This window comes from Berghia stephanieae, chromosome 7 (assembly GCF_034508935.2).
Source record: "Berghia stephanieae isolate SIO BIC M18660-M18661 chromosome 7, UCSD_Bste_1.3, whole genome shotgun sequence".
NCBI classification, from domain to species: domain Eukaryota; kingdom Metazoa; phylum Mollusca; class Gastropoda; order Nudibranchia; family Aeolidiidae; genus Berghia; species Berghia stephanieae.
In genome coordinates, this window is record NC_088366.1 from 54,585,021 (window position 1) to 54,605,159 (window position 20,139).

Genomic DNA, 20,139 nt, shown 5'->3' on the forward strand with positions numbered 1-20,139 from the left:
TTTGTCTGAAAAATTGTAATATCGCCTAACAGGCGTCATGTCCCGTCCTACATGTTAAATGTTGCTGTTGACCAGGGACCCCTTGTAAAGCGCTTTGAGCACATTTAGTGGATATTGCGCTATGTAAAGCTCAATTTTATTTATTTTTTAAACTCTTTTTCCGATTACCATCCGTAGAAAGTATTAAGCAATCTTGTTAAACAAAGCATGACATACTTGTGTGGCTTTGTGGTCCTGTGGCATGACACTCGCTTTTGGATTGGAAACTCCTGGGTTTGAGCCTCGCTCGGCATATAGTTGAGCCCTTAAAAAGGCTCTTTACTCATATTCTCTCAATGTGTTCATGTGTAAAATGAGTACCTGACAGTCAACAGCATTGTCTCTGTAAAAAAAAAAGTGTAATATCGCCTAACTAACAGGCGTCATGTCTTGAACTACATGTTACATGTTGCTTTTGGTCAGAGATCCTTTGTAAAGCGCTTTGAGCACGTTTATCGGATATTTCGCTATGAAAAAGGTCAAGTTGACATAAAAACTAAAGTTTTTTTTTTGTTTTTTTTTTAAAGCCCAAGCCCGTACCTTGGTTTTCCAGCTGTGTTGCAGGCATACAAATAATCAATGAAGCTGGTGTCACCCGGCTCTCCAACGCTGTATCTTTCATTTAAATCTGATCGAAGGGCACGGAAAGCCCTTGGCCCTGGAATGGAAAATCAGAACAAAAGCAAGTAACTCCAAATTGATCTCTTTTCTCTTGCTATAACTTTTTACTAGGACTGACATGCACTTATTTGCAGATCTGATACCCCAAACTGTCTTGGGCTCGTGGTTATAGGGAATGAGATTAGCGGAAGAGTAGCATCCCTTGATTGGACGTCACCCATAGTCTGTGACGTCACAGGTGGAAAAGTTATTAGAGAGAGAACGTCACGTTGGTTGTGCGCATGCATCTCTCGTCCTATAAACAATAAAAACATACACCCCCCCCCCTCTCGCCCAATTAAAAGAAAGAACAGAAACAAACAAACACAAAAAAAACCACATCAAAACCACTGATTGAATTATGAAAAATAAACCGATGTTCTCACCTAAAGGCCCAAGTATCCTGAAAGGGGTGAACATATTTACTCTGTAGTACAGTTTGCTGATAAGGAAAATAATGACTTTCCATCTGAAAGAGGAAGGGTTGACAACTCTGCGACGACTGTAACCCCAGGGATCTGCTAGAATGAGATGTTTGACTCTTTCCGGGTGAGACAAACTGTATACAGATGAGATGTACCCACCAAAACTGTGACCTGGTTAAAAAATTAATTCGAGGGATGACATAGATATATCGGAATAAATGAAAAATGAAGCACAGTGGACACCAAAACAGTTTTTAAAAGGTACAAATAAAGAGTTCTAAACAAAAATTGAATATAAAACAGCTTCAAATAGAACAAAATACCCAACACGGGTACATTAATGCAGAGTATTCTCTAAAAAAAAAAACCTCAACAAAAACAAAATGAAAAAGTCCTCTGATGCATAAAAAAAATTTATGTAAATTAAATTCATCATGACCCTGTTATCAAGAATATATATATCGGTCAGGAAGTCTGATGAAATGTTGCGGTTGTAGGCATTCACTACTTCCCGAAGTTGTCATTTCCATCTTTGTGCCGCTATGTGGTCTCGTGGTATGGCACTCGCTTTCAGATCGGAAGGTCTGGGGTTCCAGCCTTGCGCGTGGCGCATAGTTGAGTCCTTGGAAAAGGCTCTTTACTCACATTCTCTCACCATACTCAGATGTAAAATGAGTACCTGGCCGTTAACAGCGTTGTCTTTGTCCGAAAAATTGTAATATCGCCTAACAAGCGGCATGTCCCGTCCTACATGTTAAATGTTGCTGTTGACCAGGGACCCCTTGTAAAGCACTTTGAGCAAATTTAGTGGATATTGCACTATATAAAGCTCAATTTTTTTTTTAATTTGTTAATAACAGAGGTGTAGAGGCGTACAAATCTTAAGCTTGAGCTTTGATGTGGCGCAATATCCACAAAATGTGCTCAAAGCGCTTTACAAAGTGTCCCTGGCCAACAACAATAACACATAACATATAGAACGAGACATGACGCCTGCTAGGCGATATTACAATTTTTCCAATAAAGACAATGCTGTTAACGGCCAGGCACTCATTTTACACCTTTTACACCTGAGTATGGTAGGAGAATGTGGGTATGAATCTTTTCCTAGGACTCAACTCAAAGTGAGTGTAATACCACAAGACCACAGAGAGGTGTAGAGGTGTACAGTAGAACATGAAAGTAACGTACTCGGAAATAGCGAGAACTCGGAAATAGCGAGTAAAATCTAAATCCCCGTTTTTTTTCCCTTATTTGAGTCAATAAAATTAGCATGAAAGTAGCGAGTATGAAAAAGAGGTCAACTCTGAAATAACGAGCATTTCCTGCCCCATCCTAGGACTGCGAACGACGTAAAGCAAAACAAGAGACAATGGCAATTTAAATATTTTTAGCCTAGCCTCTTTTCTTTTCTTATTTTTCGTTACGAGTAATATTACATAGTAGCCTAGTCTGTAGTAGTACATAATAGGCGAAACAAATTTGGGTGAGGGTTGGGTTTGTGTGCGTGTGTGTGCATTGGGGGTGGGGGTCAATTATTCACCCAATGTGGTGCCACGCGACGCGCGAGGTAAGCACATGTCAACATGCCTCACTTCGCAGCATCGGTCAGCGTGTAGCATTCGTTAACGAAGGACACGATCAGCGAGAGAGGGGAGTGTGGAACCATTATTTCAATGGGTCAGTGATTGAGTGATGCGCTTGCTTACCTCATCAAACATGCCGAGTGCATACAAACACTCTCGCGCACACGCACACACACACACACACACACACACACACACTTCTATGTTCTTGTTTTTTTTCTAGTCATGATTTTACTTGAAAAAAAAACAAAAACACAAAAAACAAACAAACCAAGCATTCTGCCACTTCTGTGAAGAAATTGAAATAGGGGCGACGGCTTTTACTCGAATTACACACTGAGGGGAATAACCAGCAATATTATAACCTTTCCTGGCAACTCGGGAATAGCGAGAACTCGGAAATAGTGAGTAATCAGGAGTGGACCTGTCGAACTCGCTATTTCCGAGTTCTACTGTATAGACATCGACTAAGTTCCTTCATATCTTAAAATAAATGATGACTTTGATTTAAGCAAAACCTCTTCTCTTCTACAGGCTATTTTTTTCAATTTCAATTAGTCATAGTGACTCTTATCTTTGTGTAGCCTTTGTAAACTCGTAGCCTGACACAGCACAAAAAATGATGTCAAAATACAACAATTCGATGATCACAAAAAGAAAAAGTAAGTTGTATTCAATAGTCAACCACCAATGAGCTCATTTGCTTCCTGAAGCACAACTAACAACAACTCAATTTTATTTTGTTGAGAATTCATTCCATAATATGTATTGTGAAAAAAAAAAAAAAAAAAAATTTAAATTGAGCTATTTTATAGCGCAATATCCACTTAGTGTGCTCAAAGTACTATACAAAGGGTCCCTAACCAACAGCAACATTTAACATGTAGAACGAGATTTGATCCTGTTAGGCGATATTACAATTTTTTTTCCGACAGAGAGAAAGCTGTTAATTGCCAGGTACTAATTTTATACCTGAGTATGGTGAGAGAATGTGAGTAAAGAGCCTTTTCCAAGGTTTCAACAATGTGCCGAGTGAGGCTTGAACTCAGGACCTTCCGACCCGAAAGCGAGTGTCATACCACTAGACCACATAGCCGCACAAAGGGTTAAGCGCTGCTTTGTATGATCAAGCACTTTGATCAGCCAGGGGCTCCTTTTGTGTCTACAACCCAGGAGTCAAAATTCAATAAATTATGAAACAGGATTTTGCTATTGAACAAATATCACCAGAATTTCATCAGATTAACCTTGCTTACCTAGTAAAATAACCTTGTCTAACTGCATAGTTTGAAACCAAGCATCTAGAACTTGAGTGTAAAACTGTTCGACATCATCCTCATTAGTTTTCCGATGTCCCCCATTTTCATCTAATACTTTCTCTAGGTCAGGTCTGGAGCTCAGCCCAAATCCTGGCAAGTCAATTAAGAACACGTTTCTCTTTTAAGGAAGAAAAAAAAAAAAAAAGAGTAAATTTATATATAGAAAATGGTAATAATAATAATAATAATAATAAATAATAATAATAATAATAATAATAATAATAATAATAATATATAATAATAATAATAATAATAATAATAATAATAATAATAATAATAATAATAATAAATAATAATAATAATAATAATAATAATAAAAATAATAATAACGAATGCCATCGGAAATGCTACAATCCCCACAGACAGCAGGCTCTAGGCACTAAAATACACAATTAGATGATGAAAAGAAATGTTTTTAGTCTTTTTTAGAATCGTTTATAGTCTGTCATCTCTCTTGCTTTGTCTGGCACCTTTCATACACACTTGTTCAGAGCTTTATCTTACCCCGGTGCCTGCTCCTTAATTTCTTAATTGGATATCATCACTCACTTGTTTGGCAAAGCTGTCGATGTTTTTAAGGAACATGTTGGATCCACCACCCATCCCATGGATAACGACAATGGGAACAGCATCAGGAACCTCTCCTTCCACTGTCACTGTCCAGATGTCATGGGTTTCATCTTCATGGGTAACCTGAACCCACTTGCCAAAGTTTTTATGTTGCAAAGCTGAAAATAATAATAATAATAATAATAATAATAATAATAATAATAATAATAATAATAATAATAATAATAATAATAATAATAATAATAATAATATTAATAATAACAATAATAATAATAAAAAATAATAGTAGTAGTAGTAGTAGTAGTAGTAGTAGTAGTAGTAGTAGTAGTAATAATAATGGTAGTAGTAGTAGTAGTAGTAGTAGTAGTAGTAGTAGTAGTAGTAGTAGTAGTAGTAGTAGTAGTAGTAGTAGTAGTAGTGGTAGTAGTAGTAGTAGTAGTAGTAGTAGTAGTAGTAGTAGTAGTAGTAGTAGTAGTAGTAGTAGTAGTAGTAGTAGAAGTAGTAGTGGTGGTAGTAGTAGTACTAGTAGTAGTAGTAGTAGCAGTAGTAGTAGTAGTAGTAGTAGTAGTAGTAGTAGTAGTAGTAGTAGTAGTAGTAGTAGTAGTAGTAGTTGTAGTAGTAGCAGTAGTAATAATGGTAGTAGGAGTAGTAGAAGTGATAGTAGTAGTAGTCTATCAGAGCCATTAGGCGTATATACGGAGCCTGAGTTTATCTTGGTTTCTATAGCACGAAACGGACACTAGTAATTGCTTGCAACCCTTTGGATAGAATGCTTATTTATTTCAAAGTACTTTCCACCAAATCTAACAGACCCATCTACCCAATAACTAGTAGTTGGATGAGGGGTGGGGGGGGGGGGGGGAGAAACAAAATGTGAATTCACACTGGATTGATTTTGGTCCCTCTACATGTGAAGCGAATGCTCTACAAACTAAGCTTTTTACCCTGGTTAATATCAACTTCTGTATATATACACGATAATCAAAACAAATAAGAGAGAAGAATGGATGAACAGTTGGGCAATGAGCACCACGGGTAGATGTATGTTTTCCCATATGACCACTCTTGTAAAGACTGATTGCCTAAATAAGCTCAGAAGACACCAGCAAAGCATCATCTTTCAACTAAGAACACAACACATACCGCTCAACAACCATTTAAGCAAAATTACAAAAGACACATCCCCTTCCTGTTTGTTTTTTGTTTTTAAGGGTTTTTACGGCGCTTGCAACACATTTAGGTTATATCAGCACCAGTAAAAAGGAAGAAAATGGGATAGTAAAAAGTTCTAGAATTACAATTGAAGCATCCAAGAGAAAGTAAGACATAGGGGAACAAGGAACAAATAGGGATTAGATGTAGATTCCAAGAGCATATCACCAATGTACTTAGTTTGAGATCACCTATAAGCCTCATCCGGACACAAGAACAAAATCCAACAAAGAGGAACACACTCAAATGCTTACATTATACATTAAAAAATAACAAATATACTAATACATAACAGAGAGATGATTTACAAGGAAAACAATATCATCTCCCAAAACAATAACTATGCATTTGACTGTTTCCCTCCCAGCCAGGACTCCGACCAAGGCCAGGAAAAAAAATAAGTAATCTCATTCCAAGACAAAGACAGAAAGCATGTTGGAAAACAGATATAAGGGGATAGAAGACAGTGTGTACCTCCCTGACCGCTATGGGAGGTCAGGATCCCCACCCAGATCCCCTTCCTGCCCCCTATGTCAACACCCCAATGAAACAGTAACACACCACTTGCTTGAATGTCAACCTCTTGAAAACCTGAGATGCACATTCCTCCCACCAAATCCAAGCATCAGTAACACACTTTATAATCACCTGGAACAACTACAAAAGACGTCTAACTTCTACGTCATGGCACAAGACCGAAGGGCTAGAGCTCAGGTGGTCGCTGGTTCAGATAAGTAAGTAAGTAAGTATATATATACACGAAAATGACTGCATTAACGGCACCAGCTTTTAATTTATCAGCTTATCTACTGCCACAATGTCAACTAAGACAATGAACAAACATTAGCGCCAACTTTTTATCACTCAATCCTAAAGATTATATATGAAACACATACTTTATGGCCCAATGTTGTTTTAATTTAAACTGTTTTTGTTGTTGGCTGAAGAAGGATTTTGAGTCTGAAACATTCTATGTTTTGTATTCCATTCTTTTCGAAGCTGTACGTTAAATATTTCCAGTTAATAAAGTCCTTTTGGTTGATAAAGATAATGTGGTTTTTTCAAACAGCAATTTATTACAATACAGAATTTGAAAAAATTAAAAAATGAAGCCTGTGCCTCTGACTTTATCATTTAAAAATGACATAGTGTGAATGAAACTATGGCTCATTCCTTCTTTATTCTGAAATAAATGCAATTACTTACAACATCTCAGTGTTTTGTCGAGGTTTATCAATGAAGTTTTAGATGCTGGAACCCAATGAAATCTGAAGAGGTTCTGGCACCTGATGAGGAAAATATACATCATGAGTAAATGCTTTTAAAAAGGGTAAAAATAATATATGAAATAGTACTAGAAGTCCCTTATTTTTTATTGGTCCTAAGAGAAAATTTCTCTTCACAAACTATCTTGAGAAAAGACCTAGATAACTCAGGCATCAGACACAGATGGGGGCGAAGTGGCCGAGTGGTTAAGGCATGGCACTGTGACTCGGAAGGTCCCAGGTTTGTTTTTGTTTTTAAGGGTTTTACGGCGCTTGCAACACATTTAAGTTATATCAGCGCCAGTAAAAAGGAAGAAAACGGGATAGTAAAAAGGAACAAATAGGGATCAGATGTAGATTCCAAGAGCATACCATCAATGTACTTAGTCTGGGATCACCTATAAGTCTCATCTAGACACAAGCACAAGATCCAACAAAGAGAACTACACTCAAATGCTTACATTTCATTATACATTAAAAATAACAAATATAATAATATATAACAGAGAGATGATTTACAAGGAAAAAAACATCTCCCAAAACAATAACTATGCATTTGACTGTTTCCTTCTCAGTAAGGACAACATGCCGGGGCCAGGACAATACTAAGTAATCTCATTCCAAGACAAAGACAGAAAGCAAGTTGGAAAACAGATATAGGGGGATAGAAGACACAGTAAGTACCTCCCTGCCCACTATGGGAGGTCAGGAATCCCACCCAGAAAAATAATATATGAAATAATACTAGAAGTCCCTTATTTTTTATTGGTCCTAAGAGAAAACTTCTCTTCACAAACTAGCTCGAGAAAAGACCTAGATAACTCAGGCGTCAGACACAGATGGGGGTGGGGGGGGGGGGGGGGTGAAGTGGCTGAGTGGTTAAGGCATTGCACTGTGACTCGGAAGATCCCAGGTTCAAGCCCTGCTTCAGGCACTTTCGTATTTTTCATTAGGCAATATTTTTAACCCCCAATTTGCTCACTTGGACAACATGGGTGATTCCAGACATCTTGTTTGATGAATTATCTATATTCCTTCGTGGAATGCCTAGGCGACGGTATCTTATGATGTCAGGGCAGAAGGGCATAATTTTTAACATTTTATTTCAGACACAGAAGGAGTCCTGAAGAGCCATGGAGCCAGAGTTTATTCAGGTTTCCATAACGTGAAAAGGATGATAGAAATTATTTTCTGCCCTTTGAAAGGATGATAGTAATTTCCACCAGATCTAATAAACTTGAGCTTTTACATAGCGCAATATCCACTCAACGTGCTCAAAGCGCTTTAAAAGGGGTCCCCAGCCAACAGCAACACTAAACATGTAGAACGAGACATGACGCCTGTTAGGCGATATCACATTTTTTTTCGGACCGAGACAACGCAAGCGCCTCTTCTTGTATCCACATCCAACACCCTCTCCATACATTTAAATTGTTTCCACATTTGACAAATATGATATTTAGTCACCTTACATATTTGTGTTTTGTTTTTTTGTCTCCTGACGAGGGCCAAGGGCCGAAACACTGTTTGTTTTGTGTTGTTCCCTTACTTATATATGAGTCACATTTACTCACTTTATCTTTCTCTCCATTTTATTGACTCATTTAGGCACCTCTAACTCTAGTCGAAGGATTGTTGCTTGTCTAACACTATCAGAATCCAGAATATTATTATTTTGTCCTGATTTTATTTGGACATTATGTAAATTTGTTTTTAGACCTCAGTAACTAATTTCTATCTGGACTTCCAATTGATCAATGATTTTGCCTTTCTCGTCAAATAACGTTTAGACTCTTTCTTGATAGTTCTAACATTATGTTATTTTCATTTGTATCAATTGTTATGTAATTGTCAATAACTAAAATAAATTCGAAATTTACAGCCAGGGGAGGCTTTCAAATTCGAGTCCAAAGAACTTGCTGATTGCTCTTGCGCATTTAATTTTGAGTCAGCCTTGGGAGATTATTCAGACTCGAGTCCGAATAGCCGCAGCCTTATTTGATTATGTAACATCACAGAAAGTTTATTATTTTATTTATTTTTATTCTTATTTTAAAGAATTGTTTTTATTTTTATTTGTTTTTACCTTTGGCACTGACATTCATTCTTTCTCTTTCATTTGTTGACGTTGCTATCGTCATTATGTTATTATATGTTAGACGTCCCAGTCTAGTCTAATCTAATCAACTTGGTTTGCTGGAGATATTCTCACAATGTCCACTTCTCCGGCACTTCGTATTTATATTTGTCATGACCACCAAGGTATGGTCATCTCCGCCCTTGTGAAAGTTTAAATTTACGACAATGACAAGACTTTTCTTAACGTCGTATGAATAAAACGATCTATGTGAAAAAATTCTTTATTTCAGAAATGAGGGAATGCGCAGTGATAACGCCGAAGGAGATGAGAGAAAGTTGAGATTCACGAGATTCATTCTTCTACCTCTAGAGTTTGAGTTACAATACAAATTCTATATAGCCTAACACTCGCGAGAGCAAAAACAAAAACACTCACCAAGTCGTCATTCTGAAAATGTATGTTGTCATTAAAAGCAAATTCAATCGATGTAGAAGAAAATAAGTTTAAAGTGTCATGTTAGTAAGATTTCAAAAATAGGAAAGAAAGTAAAAAATCCTTAGTCACTACTGTTTACATTTACCATTACATAACAATCTAAATGACATGGAAAGGCGATAGGGGTAGTTTCCCTTCTTACGAACGACAATATTCTAAGCATTACTATTGGTCAAAAAAAAAATAATAGACAAGTTTATTAATAGATACACGCCATCCCCGCGGCATGGACAGAATTTAATCGTCGCGACGTCTCACGGTCTTCTTTTCCGGTTCAAAATTCATTGAAAGTGTGCAACAAATCCTCCGGATGACGAACAATGAATAGGTTGCATATTGAATCATAAGGTGACAAAACTAGTAGGATGCACTTATTCAAACTAGAAAGAAAAAAAAAAAGAAAAAACTATCACTCTTAATAAATCCAGAAGATCAGTTGCACACGGTATGTATCCAGTCCCTGAGGACTGGCTCCATACTTCTAAATTGGAACCAGTATTTTTACATTGGGTGGATTATTGCATTTTCCAACGAGTGCCGAATCCACATTAAATTAATAGTTGAACAAAAAAATTCATGGTTTACCATGCTCAGCGAGCTTTAAATTTACTCGTGTGTGTGTGTGTGTGTGTGTGTGTGTGTGTCGACAGTGTCTACTTTATAGATGCCATTGGGTGGAGACGTAATTCTCTTCTGAACTCGGCGGGGTTCATGACCTACCATAGTGGGCAGGGAGGTGCTTGCTGTGTCTTCTAGCCCCCTGTTTTTCAATTGCTTTCTGTCTTTGTCTTGGCATGAGAATATTTGGTTTTGTCCTGACCCTGGTCGGAGTCCTTGGCTGGGAGGGAAACAGTCGAATATATAGTTATAGTTTTGGGAGATGAAATTTCTTTTCCTTGTAAATCATCTCTCTTTTATGCACTGTATTATGTTTTGTTTACATATTATATATGATTTGTAGACATTTGAGTGTATAACTCTTACTCGGGACCTGTGCTAGTGTCTGGATGAGACTTTTTGGTGATCTCAAACTAAATACTTTTTAGTGTGCTTTTGGAATCTACATCTGTTTCCTATTTGAACAAATTCTTCTTAGTCTTACCCTTTCTTTGGGTGCTTTAATTGTAATTCTAGAAGTTTTTACTAATCCATTTTCTTCCTTTTTACTTGCGCTGATATGACCTAAATGTGTTACAAACGCCGCAAAACCCTTAAAAACAAACAAAACAAAACAACTTGGCGGAAAAATAACCCAGATTCTGTTCCAAGAAGAGGCAGCAGCCACCCTATCTACATCAAATGGGGCTTTCCACCTGTCCCACATGTAGCTTACTCGTTACTGCAAAGAACTCGAAACTGCAGAGTATCCGGTTGAACGTTGTTTTGTGACAGGGGCTACCGGGCGGGTTCGCGACTGTACACAAATGCGGCAACAAAATCGCCTCCTGGATAGAATAGAACGTCATGAGACGAAGCTTCGTAATATTAGGAGCTGCTGTTCAATCCAAGGACTTGATTAACGGCAGCTGCTGCTCTGCATCAGTATCTAGGCCAAGACGAGGTCACCCACTTGCACTTGCACTCGTTGTGGTCACGATCCAGAAGAAGTTGCCAGGCTTCTCCACAAGTAAGAGGAGACACTGGCTGGTAGCGAATTGGCTTCGGTCGAGGACCTACGCCTGGAGAATGGGGCCCGATTATGGCAGCAATCCAGCCCCCCCCCCCCCCCCCCCCTCGATGTCCGGAGGGAGACGATTAAGGGAAACTGGCTAAATAAGATCCGAGAGAGAGAGGGAATGGAGATACCCCTCTGAAGCGCATTATGGACGGCGCCCCCGTTTCGAGCCGAAATAAGTCCCGGCAACCCTTGTACGCAGCTTCCCTGACTACGGACAGAGATGCATATACGAGATGGAAGTCGGTTTGGACGAATTCAATCCCTCGTGTGATAATGAGGCGGGGACATACACTCCTCTAAGCTCGGTGAGAAGTTGCCAGGCTTTGACACCAGTAAGAGGAGACAATGGGTGGCTGCGAGTCGGCTTCGGTCGAGGAGCTGCCTCACAGTCACAGCAAGTGCGCTTCATCAGTGGGGACTTTCTACCTGTTCAACATGTACCCGATGTGGTGATAGATCCCGAAACCGCAGAGCATCTAGTTGAATTGGGTGTTGTGGCGAAGAATTCCGGGGCGGGTTTGCGACGGTGCACGAATGAGGTAAGGAATATTTTGCTTATTGGGTCGATCGTCATAACATAGTAGTGTGAGCACCATTAGAAGCTGCTGAAGACGCTGAGCATCTAGAGGAACCAGGAACATTGCATCAAGGTGCTGTAGACCAGAGGTTTCAAAACCGTTCATGAGTGTGAAAGAAAAAATCTGTGAATTTGATTAAGCGTAAAAAGAAAACAAACAAACAAAAAAAAAAAAGCAAAAAAAAAACAAACAAACAACAAACACATTTTTATATAGACGTCTAGAGCACTATTCACGAAAGGTGCTTAAAGCGTTACAGCAACCCTTAACATTATGTAGGGCGAGACAGGACGCCCGTTAGGCGATATTATAATTTTTCAAACGGAGACAACGCTGTTAACGGCCAGGTACTCATTTTACTTATGAGTACGGTGAGTTAATGTGAGTAAATAGCATTCTTCAAAGACTCAACTACATGTATGCGCTCCCCCCTGCCCCCCCCCCCTCTCTCTCTCTCTCTCTCTCTCTCTCTCTCTCTCTCTCTCTCTCTCTCTCTCTCTCTCTCTCTTAAAAATAAGATATTGAATATTGAATCGTACACCAGAATGAGACTGATAATTACCCGAGTGTCATAAACTGAACATGTTCCTGGAGAAAACAAAATTATTAGTTAAATTACTTGTCCAATTGTATTAATTTACCTAACATGAGACAAATTATACGGAGATACAAAGATCCTTCGTATTAAACTGTGAAAATCATAGCCTACATTCTTTCATCAGAAGGATAATTATGTACGGGTTGACTTCTTCCCATAATAGCACCAATAATCCTACACGGGGTAGGCCTGTATACGACGTGTACATATATACAGGTCTGACATTGAGAGCGAATTATGGGCCTGGTTTAACATTGTTATAATGGACAATATTTTGCGTCATTATCCAGAGATTTCCATTCCAACAATGATGAGTCCATAATAATGAACCGGGTTATAAGACCTGAAAATAGGCGCACGTCGGATAAATTCCTATTTATTTTCCTTCTGTCGAATGACCAATAATAATAGCCCTGTCTACTGTGTAGTTGCATCTCTTATCGGGAAAGATGTGTCAAGGTACTAAATGTGACCTCTCGTCTCAAAACGGTATTAAGTCGGGATGATAAAGATGCTGAAAATGGAATTTGTAGCCAGAACTATGATGTTTAAGTTGAGTTTATATGCTTTATAGAGGAGAAGGAATATCATATTTTACTGTGCTAAATACCAACGTTTCATATTTTTGACCAGTTTAACAATAATTCGACTTTTTAGCATCTGGTCCATCCCGACATAATACCGTTTTGAGACGAAGGGTCACAAATGAATGACATGGCCGTTTCCACATCTTATCGATGTGTGCTCAGCTACTATAAATACCAGATGAAAGACTTGCTTGGTCCCATTGTGACTCGACTCTCTACGCAATGATGAAGGATTTATACACTTTGTTAGCCCTTGTGATTGTGGCCACCTGTGTTGATTTAATTTTATGCGGTGAGTATATTCTTATGATAATGATTTCTTCTTCTTCTTCTTCTTCTTCTTCTTCTTCTTCTTCTTCTTCTGCTTCTTCTTCTTTCTTTCTTTCTTTCTTTCTTTATTTCTTCTTTTTCTTCTTCTTCTTCTTCTTCTTTCTTTCTTTTCTTCTTCTTCTTTCTTTCTTTCTTTTCTTCTTCTTCTTCTTCTTCTTCTTCTTCTTCTTCTTCTTCTTCTTCTTCTTCTTCTTCTTCTTCTTCTTCTTCTTCTTCTTCTTCTTCTTCTTCTCCTCTCCTCTCCTCTTCAACCTCCTATCCTCCGCCTCCTCCTCCCCCTCCTCCTTTCCTCCTAATACTCCTCCTCCTCCTCCTCCTCCTCCTCCTCCTCCTCCTCCTCCTCCTCTTTCTTCTTCTCCTCCTCCCCCTCCTCTCCTCCTTCTCCTCCTCCTCCCCCCTCCTCCTCCCCCTCCTCCTCCTGTATTGTAAATTGTTTATTTTTAAAGTTAACTATTGCGTATAAAATTTCATCTCCTAAAAATTACGAATCTTTAAATTTTCAAGTAAGCAAGTCTGAAGGTACTACTGTAATGTGTAATTTAACATAGATCGAGACGAATATTTGGAACATCAACGATCAGAACTGGTCCGGTAATACTGTTTAGTCTCGAAGTGCGCGGACAATGAATCTGAAAGAAAGGCGGCCAGGTGGCGATTCCCAACGTCAATTTAAAATCGATCATTACTCCCTTTAATATTTTCTAAATAATCATTTTATAGATTATTGTAAAGACATATATTATTATAGAGTTCGACGTGTATATATATTATGCAGGTCTGACCTCCGAACGCACTCATGGGCCTAGTTTAACTCACTGAATCCTAGAGATTTTTGCTAATTTTCAAAATTGGAAAAAAAATGTATTAAAAATGAGCATGTAGATAGTTTTTATTCAACTATCAGTAACATACAAACTAAAACTAAATACATTAGCTTTGATACTACGCCTATAATTTGTCTCAGAAACATGTAATAAATAGGCATTGGGTAAAAGTAACCCTGGGTAAAGTAAAGATATATTCGGTGTTAGGGTTGAGTGAGTTAACTTGTTGTAGGAATGGACAATGTTTTGCGTTATTTTTTGGAGACTTCCATTATAACAATGAGCCCATAAGAAATTGCACGTCGATCGTGTTGCTTAGTGGTCATTTATTTCATCGTGTCCAGAAATACCGTCATGGACATCAGCGATAGGAAGGAGGAAGTTACATAAGAATAAACAAGCGCATTCAGTCTTTAAGACAAGGTAACAATTCATGGGACATAACTCTGTCATTACTGTCATACCAGTTCATTTACGCAGTTATTTCCCATGTATTCATTTGAGTCAACGGTTGATAGAGCTCAATTTAATTAGATATCTAAATATATAAATAAGAAAAAAAAAAAAAAAAAAGGTTTGCACGCGACTAGTTTATCAGTCTGTAAATAAAAACCCATAACAATGTTATAATTTTTAGATTTGCCAATAATTTTGTGTTCGTTAGCCAAAAAAAAAAAAATAAAAAAAATAAAAAAAATAAAAACAAAAAATAAAAAAAAAAAACAAAAAAACATTGGCTGTACGTAAAAGTTTTGACCCATAAACCGATTTTCCCCTTTCAAACAATAGATTTACCGCTATTTTGCTTTGAATACACAATCAAGTATCTGCAATAAATATGTACGTAGGTACATCGAATTTTTTGTGCGCCTATGCGGTCTAGTGGTATGATACTCGCTTTCGGATCGGAAGGTCCTGGGTTCGAGACTCGCTCGGCGCATAGTTGAGTCCTTGGAAAAGGCTCTTTACTCAAATTCTCTCACATTACTCAGGTGTAAAATGAGGACCCGGCCGCTAGCAGCGTTGTCTCTGTCCGAAAAAAATATAATATCTCATCCATAGAATTAAACGAATGAGAATACGTACGAAGCCTAAAAAGTGTCCACAAATGAAAGCATTCAGCGCCATTTTGTTGTTGGCTGAGAATGTAGTAATTACCATTCATTCGGTATCTATGTCAACATAACGACACAAGAAAAACAACAAACAATATCAAAATCCACAATAAAATGTTTCAGAACTGTTGCGTATATTTATGGCACAACGAAGCTGTCAAAAAATGAAGTTAGAGAATGTGTGTAATCATGTATTATAATAACCTGTAATGTGTTTTCCAACCACCACATCATCTACTACTACTACAACCACCACCACAATATCATCACTAACACTACTACTACAACCACCAGCCCCACATCATTATCACTACTACTACTACACCACCACCAGCACATCATCATCACTACCACTACTACAATCACCACAACCACATCGTCATCACTACCACTACTACTGCAACCACCACCACCATATCATCATCATTACCACTACTACCACAACCACCACCACCACTACTACTACAACCACCACCACATCACTACCTCAACTACTACAACCACCACCACAATAGCATCACTACCACTACTACTACAACCACCACAACCACATCGTCATCACGACCACTACTACTACAACCACCACCATATCATTACCATTACCACTACTACTACAACCACCACTACCACCATATCATTACCATTACCACTACTACTGCAACCACCACTACCACCATATCATCACCATTACAACTACTACTACAACCACCACAACCACATCATCATCACTACCACTACTACTACAACCACCACCACATCATCATCACTATCACTACTACTACAACTACAACCACCACCACATTATCATCACTACCACTATTACTACTGTAACCACCACCACCATATCATCATCATTGAAATATTTTTTTTTTAAATTGAGCTTTATATAGTGCAATATCTACTAAATGTGCTCAAATCGCTTTACAAGGGGTCCCTGGTCAACATTTAACATGTAGGACGGGACATGACGCCTGTTAGGCGATATTACAATTTTTCGGACAAAGACAACTCTGTTAACGGCCAGGTACTCATTTTACACCTGAGTACGGTGAGAGAATGTGAGTAAAGAGCCTTTTCCAAGGACTCAACTATGCGCCGAGCGCGAGGCTCGAACCCAGGACCTTCCGATTCGGAAGCGAGTGTCATACTACTAGACCACATAGCCGCATCATTACTAGTGCCGCGCTGAGGACCGGTCCTTTGGACCGGTCCCACGGTCTTTTAGCTGTGAACCGGGGATCGGTCCCATAGTGAAGACCGGCGGCGGTCCTCACTTCTTATCACCTTTGAACTAGTGCCGCGCTGAAGACCGGTCTGATCACCTTCGGTCTCGCGCCATAGCCTACTACTTCCCCAGCGATTCGTTGCCTTCGGTTGCCTATCTTCCACCAATCACCACCCATCCCACTTAATTAATCGCACCCACCCCCCTTTGCCATACACTAAACGACACAGACGACCATACAGGCAGACGACCACCAACCTTCACTCCACAAACCGCCCTTTCGTGTGTGAGATGGGGGAACAGGAGGCGCACGCCTTGGACGATTCCATTATACGGGGTAAATTTCAAAATTTACTACACCATAATGATCGCAATGACAATGATCTATGGTGAAGGCATGACCCCTCTTCTCTAATGGGTTATTGTTTGAAATGTATGTGACTACTAAAGATGTGTGTGTTTGTGTGTGTGTGTGTGTGTGTGTGTCGAACCTAGCAAGTAGCAAATCCGATTCTTTGTTTTCTTTTGTCCATCTCTTGTCACCACTCCTTTCTATCGCAGTGTTGTCATTTAAAATAATACAATTATATTAAAATTTCGTTTGGTGTTTTTACTAATCAAATAATATGAGTTTCATTAGTTTCTTCCTTCCAAAAAAACCAGTTATAACGTCTGAATTTTAAAAAAGTCCAATAGAATATTTGGGGACCCCGATAGCTCAGTTGATAGAGCACTCTCTTTATACGCAAAGGGCCAGAGATCGATCCCGGGTGCAGTCGAGTTTTTTCTAAATCCCTGTCTACTCAGCAATGAATGGGTAGCTGAGTTTGTTAGATCTGGCGAAAAGTCACCATCGACCCCTCTTATTACCTCATCCACCCCCTCTTATTATAACTTCACGTCTCTCTCTTACTTTTCAATGCTGGCTGCCCTCTAATGTGTGTGTGTGTGTGGGGGGGGGGGGGAGGGGGGGGGTAGGAGTTGCGTGTGTGTATCAACGCCACGAACAACCCGATCAACGCCTTGGGCGATGCCATTATCTCCGTTAATGGGGATAAATTTCAAATTTTATTAAATTATCGAAGTAACAATGAAGTACGGTGAGCAAATAAAGAAGGCATCACCCCTCTTCTCTAATTAGGTTACAATTTGAAATGAGTGTGACTACTCCGTGTGTTTTACTCCTGTAGACCACGGTTTTCATCGTGTAGCGGTCTTTAACAGTTCAAGAATGAACGATCCCACGGTCTCAAAGGTCAAACGGTTCGAATTTCCAAGTCTCTCAGGAATGTTCAATGTCGAAAAGGACCGGTCCTAGGACCGGTCCTTGCGGTCTTCATTTCCCAAGGACCGTAGGACCGTGGTCCTTAAGCTTGCCAAGGACCGCCCCGCACTAATCATTACCACTACTACTACAAACACCACCACCACATCATCATCACGACCACTACTACTACAACCACCACCACCACCATATCATTACCATTACCACTACTACTACAACCACCACCACATCATCATCAATACCACTACTACTACAACTACAATCATCACCACCACCACATCATCATCACTATTACTACTACAACTACAACCACCACCAACACCACATCACCTCAATAACACTCAGTACTACAATCACTACCATTAGGTTTTGGAGCTTTACTTCATTTGAAATAAGGAAACTTCGGAATTGTATTTGGCATTGTGTTTATATATCATAATATAATTCTAATCAGTTATCTATTTAGAACTAGATACTATACAATATGTATGCCAAATACCACCCCAATTCCCCTTTCTTGTGTGCGGGAATTCCTCTTTCGGCATTGAAATTGAGTGTGAGAGAGTCATCACTACACACATAAACAACAGAAACAATTTAAAAACAAGACTATGACACGCAACCACTCACACACGAGGCTATACTATTTATCCTTTTCTCTATATAGAATAGGACAAGACAAACAATAGCTTGACTCTCGCTACACTTCGCATTGATGTTTGTCGTCTCACGAGTTCAACTCTCGGTCGACCTGTCAATATTCCTTTTTGCCTCGGACGTAATCATTAATAGAATGTTGTGTGGTTTTGACCGTGAAGAAAACCTTAAGAAGTCACATTTATATCATTTTAGAGATATCGTTTTGAATAATTTTGAGTTAAACGAGCGAGCAGCAACTTGTTTTCATGAACGGGCGATCAGCGCTTGTTTACTATAGTAACGCGATTCCCAGCCAACATCAAAATGGCGGATATTTTTCTCATCGAGGCCGCTGGTTGGTTAGCCAATAAGAGCACCGTACGGTTTCCATTGGGTAAATTCCTTGATCTCATCCTATTTGTTAAGTGTTGCTGTTGGCCAGGGACCCCTTGTAAAGTGCTTTGAGCACGTTCAGTGGATATTGCGCTATAAAAAAAAGCTCAATTAAACAAATTTCTGTTTTGATTTTAATAAACAAACAAACAAACTGGCAGGTAACCCTTAAAAAATCATTGTCTTCAGTTTTCAAATTTATTTTCCATTTCAGCCGAACAATGCAATCTAAAACCGGAACCGGGGCCTTGCCTAGCCTACTTCCCTCGATACTACTATGACCCAGCCAAAAGCGCATGCGCAAAGTTTGTCTACGGCGGTTGCCAAGGAAATACAAACAACTTCGAGACACTGGCTGATTGTGAAATAGCTTGCGATCCCTGTCAGCAACAACCAGAGGTTGGCTTCTGTAAGGCTATGCTCCTTCGTTACTTCTACAACTCGGCTACCAACGCCTGTGATTCGTTCTTTTATGGAGGCTGTCAGGGCAATGCTAACAATTTTGAGACAATCGATGCGTGCAAAGCTGCTTGTGGAAGTACAACAAAGACTCAATAAATAAACATTGCTGGTTAACTTACTCAACCCTAACACCGACTATATCCGTAGTTTACCCGGGATTACTTTTACCCCAAGTCTATTTATTAAATTTTTATGAGACAAATCATAGGCGTGGTATCAAAGCTAATGTTTTTGGGTTTCCATGTTAATGATAGTTGAATAAAACTATTTATGTACATGCTCATTTTCATTACATTTTTTCCAATTTTGAAAAGTAGCAAAATTCTCTAGGATTGAGTGAGTTAAGTAAGGGATAATAAATTGTAATAAACAGCGATGTGGTGGATCAATTTGTTTTTAGTTTCTTACTTTTGAATCAACTCAACCCACCTCACTTCACCCGTCTCCTGATCACGTATAGATAGAACGAAGTTGACGTCACTCGGGTCTTTGTTATTGTTTTTTTTGCCATCCATGTTTATGAGTAATTCTCACTAAACTGTATTATCCAGACTATAAACGTTCATATATATATTTTTTCCCGAATAGAGACAATGCTGTTAACGGCCAATAGGTACTCATTTTACACCTGAGTACGATGAGAGAATGCGATTAAAGAGCCTTTTCCAAGGACTCAACTATGCGCCGAGCGAGGCTCCAACCCAGTACCTTCTGATCCGAAAGCGAGTGTCATATCACTAGACCACATAGCTGCACTTCAGAATATCCTTCTGT

The 20,139-nt window shown here is 39.0% G+C and overlaps 2 protein-coding genes across 2 annotated transcripts in view; one reads left to right on the forward strand and one right to left on the reverse strand.

Annotated features, from left to right (window-relative positions):
- Nucleotides 1–9,884, reverse strand: part of LOC144977507 ((Lyso)-N-acylphosphatidylethanolamine lipase-like) — a 27,651-nt gene extending 17,767 nt beyond the window's left edge. Inside the window, exons 1-6 of the mRNA XM_078922805.1 lie at nucleotides 9,592–9,884; nucleotides 7,018–7,097; nucleotides 4,579–4,757; nucleotides 3,967–4,147; nucleotides 1,086–1,295; nucleotides 580–697 (exon numbers count right to left, since the gene is read on the reverse strand). Coding sequence (XP_078778931.1) covers nucleotides 580–697; nucleotides 1,086–1,295; nucleotides 3,967–4,147; nucleotides 4,579–4,757; nucleotides 7,018–7,097; nucleotides 9,592–9,623 — 800 coding nt within the window. The 5' untranslated portion in view covers nucleotides 9,624–9,884. The remainder of the gene's footprint in view (nucleotides 1–579; nucleotides 698–1,085; nucleotides 1,296–3,966; nucleotides 4,148–4,578; nucleotides 4,758–7,017; nucleotides 7,098–9,591) is intronic.
- Nucleotides 9,885–11,837: 1,953 nt separating this feature from the next.
- On the forward strand, nucleotides 11,838–19,741 carry LOC144976264 (BPTI/Kunitz domain-containing protein-like). Its single transcript, XM_078920454.1, has 3 exons — nucleotides 11,838–11,868; nucleotides 13,255–13,384; nucleotides 19,118–19,741. Exons 2-3 carry the CDS (start codon nucleotides 13,315–13,317, stop codon nucleotides 19,459–19,461), a joined length of 414 nt encoding a protein of 137 aa, XP_078776580.1. The 5' UTR covers nucleotides 11,838–11,868; nucleotides 13,255–13,314; the 3' UTR covers nucleotides 19,462–19,741.
- The last annotated feature ends 398 nt before the right edge of the window (nucleotides 19,742–20,139 follow it).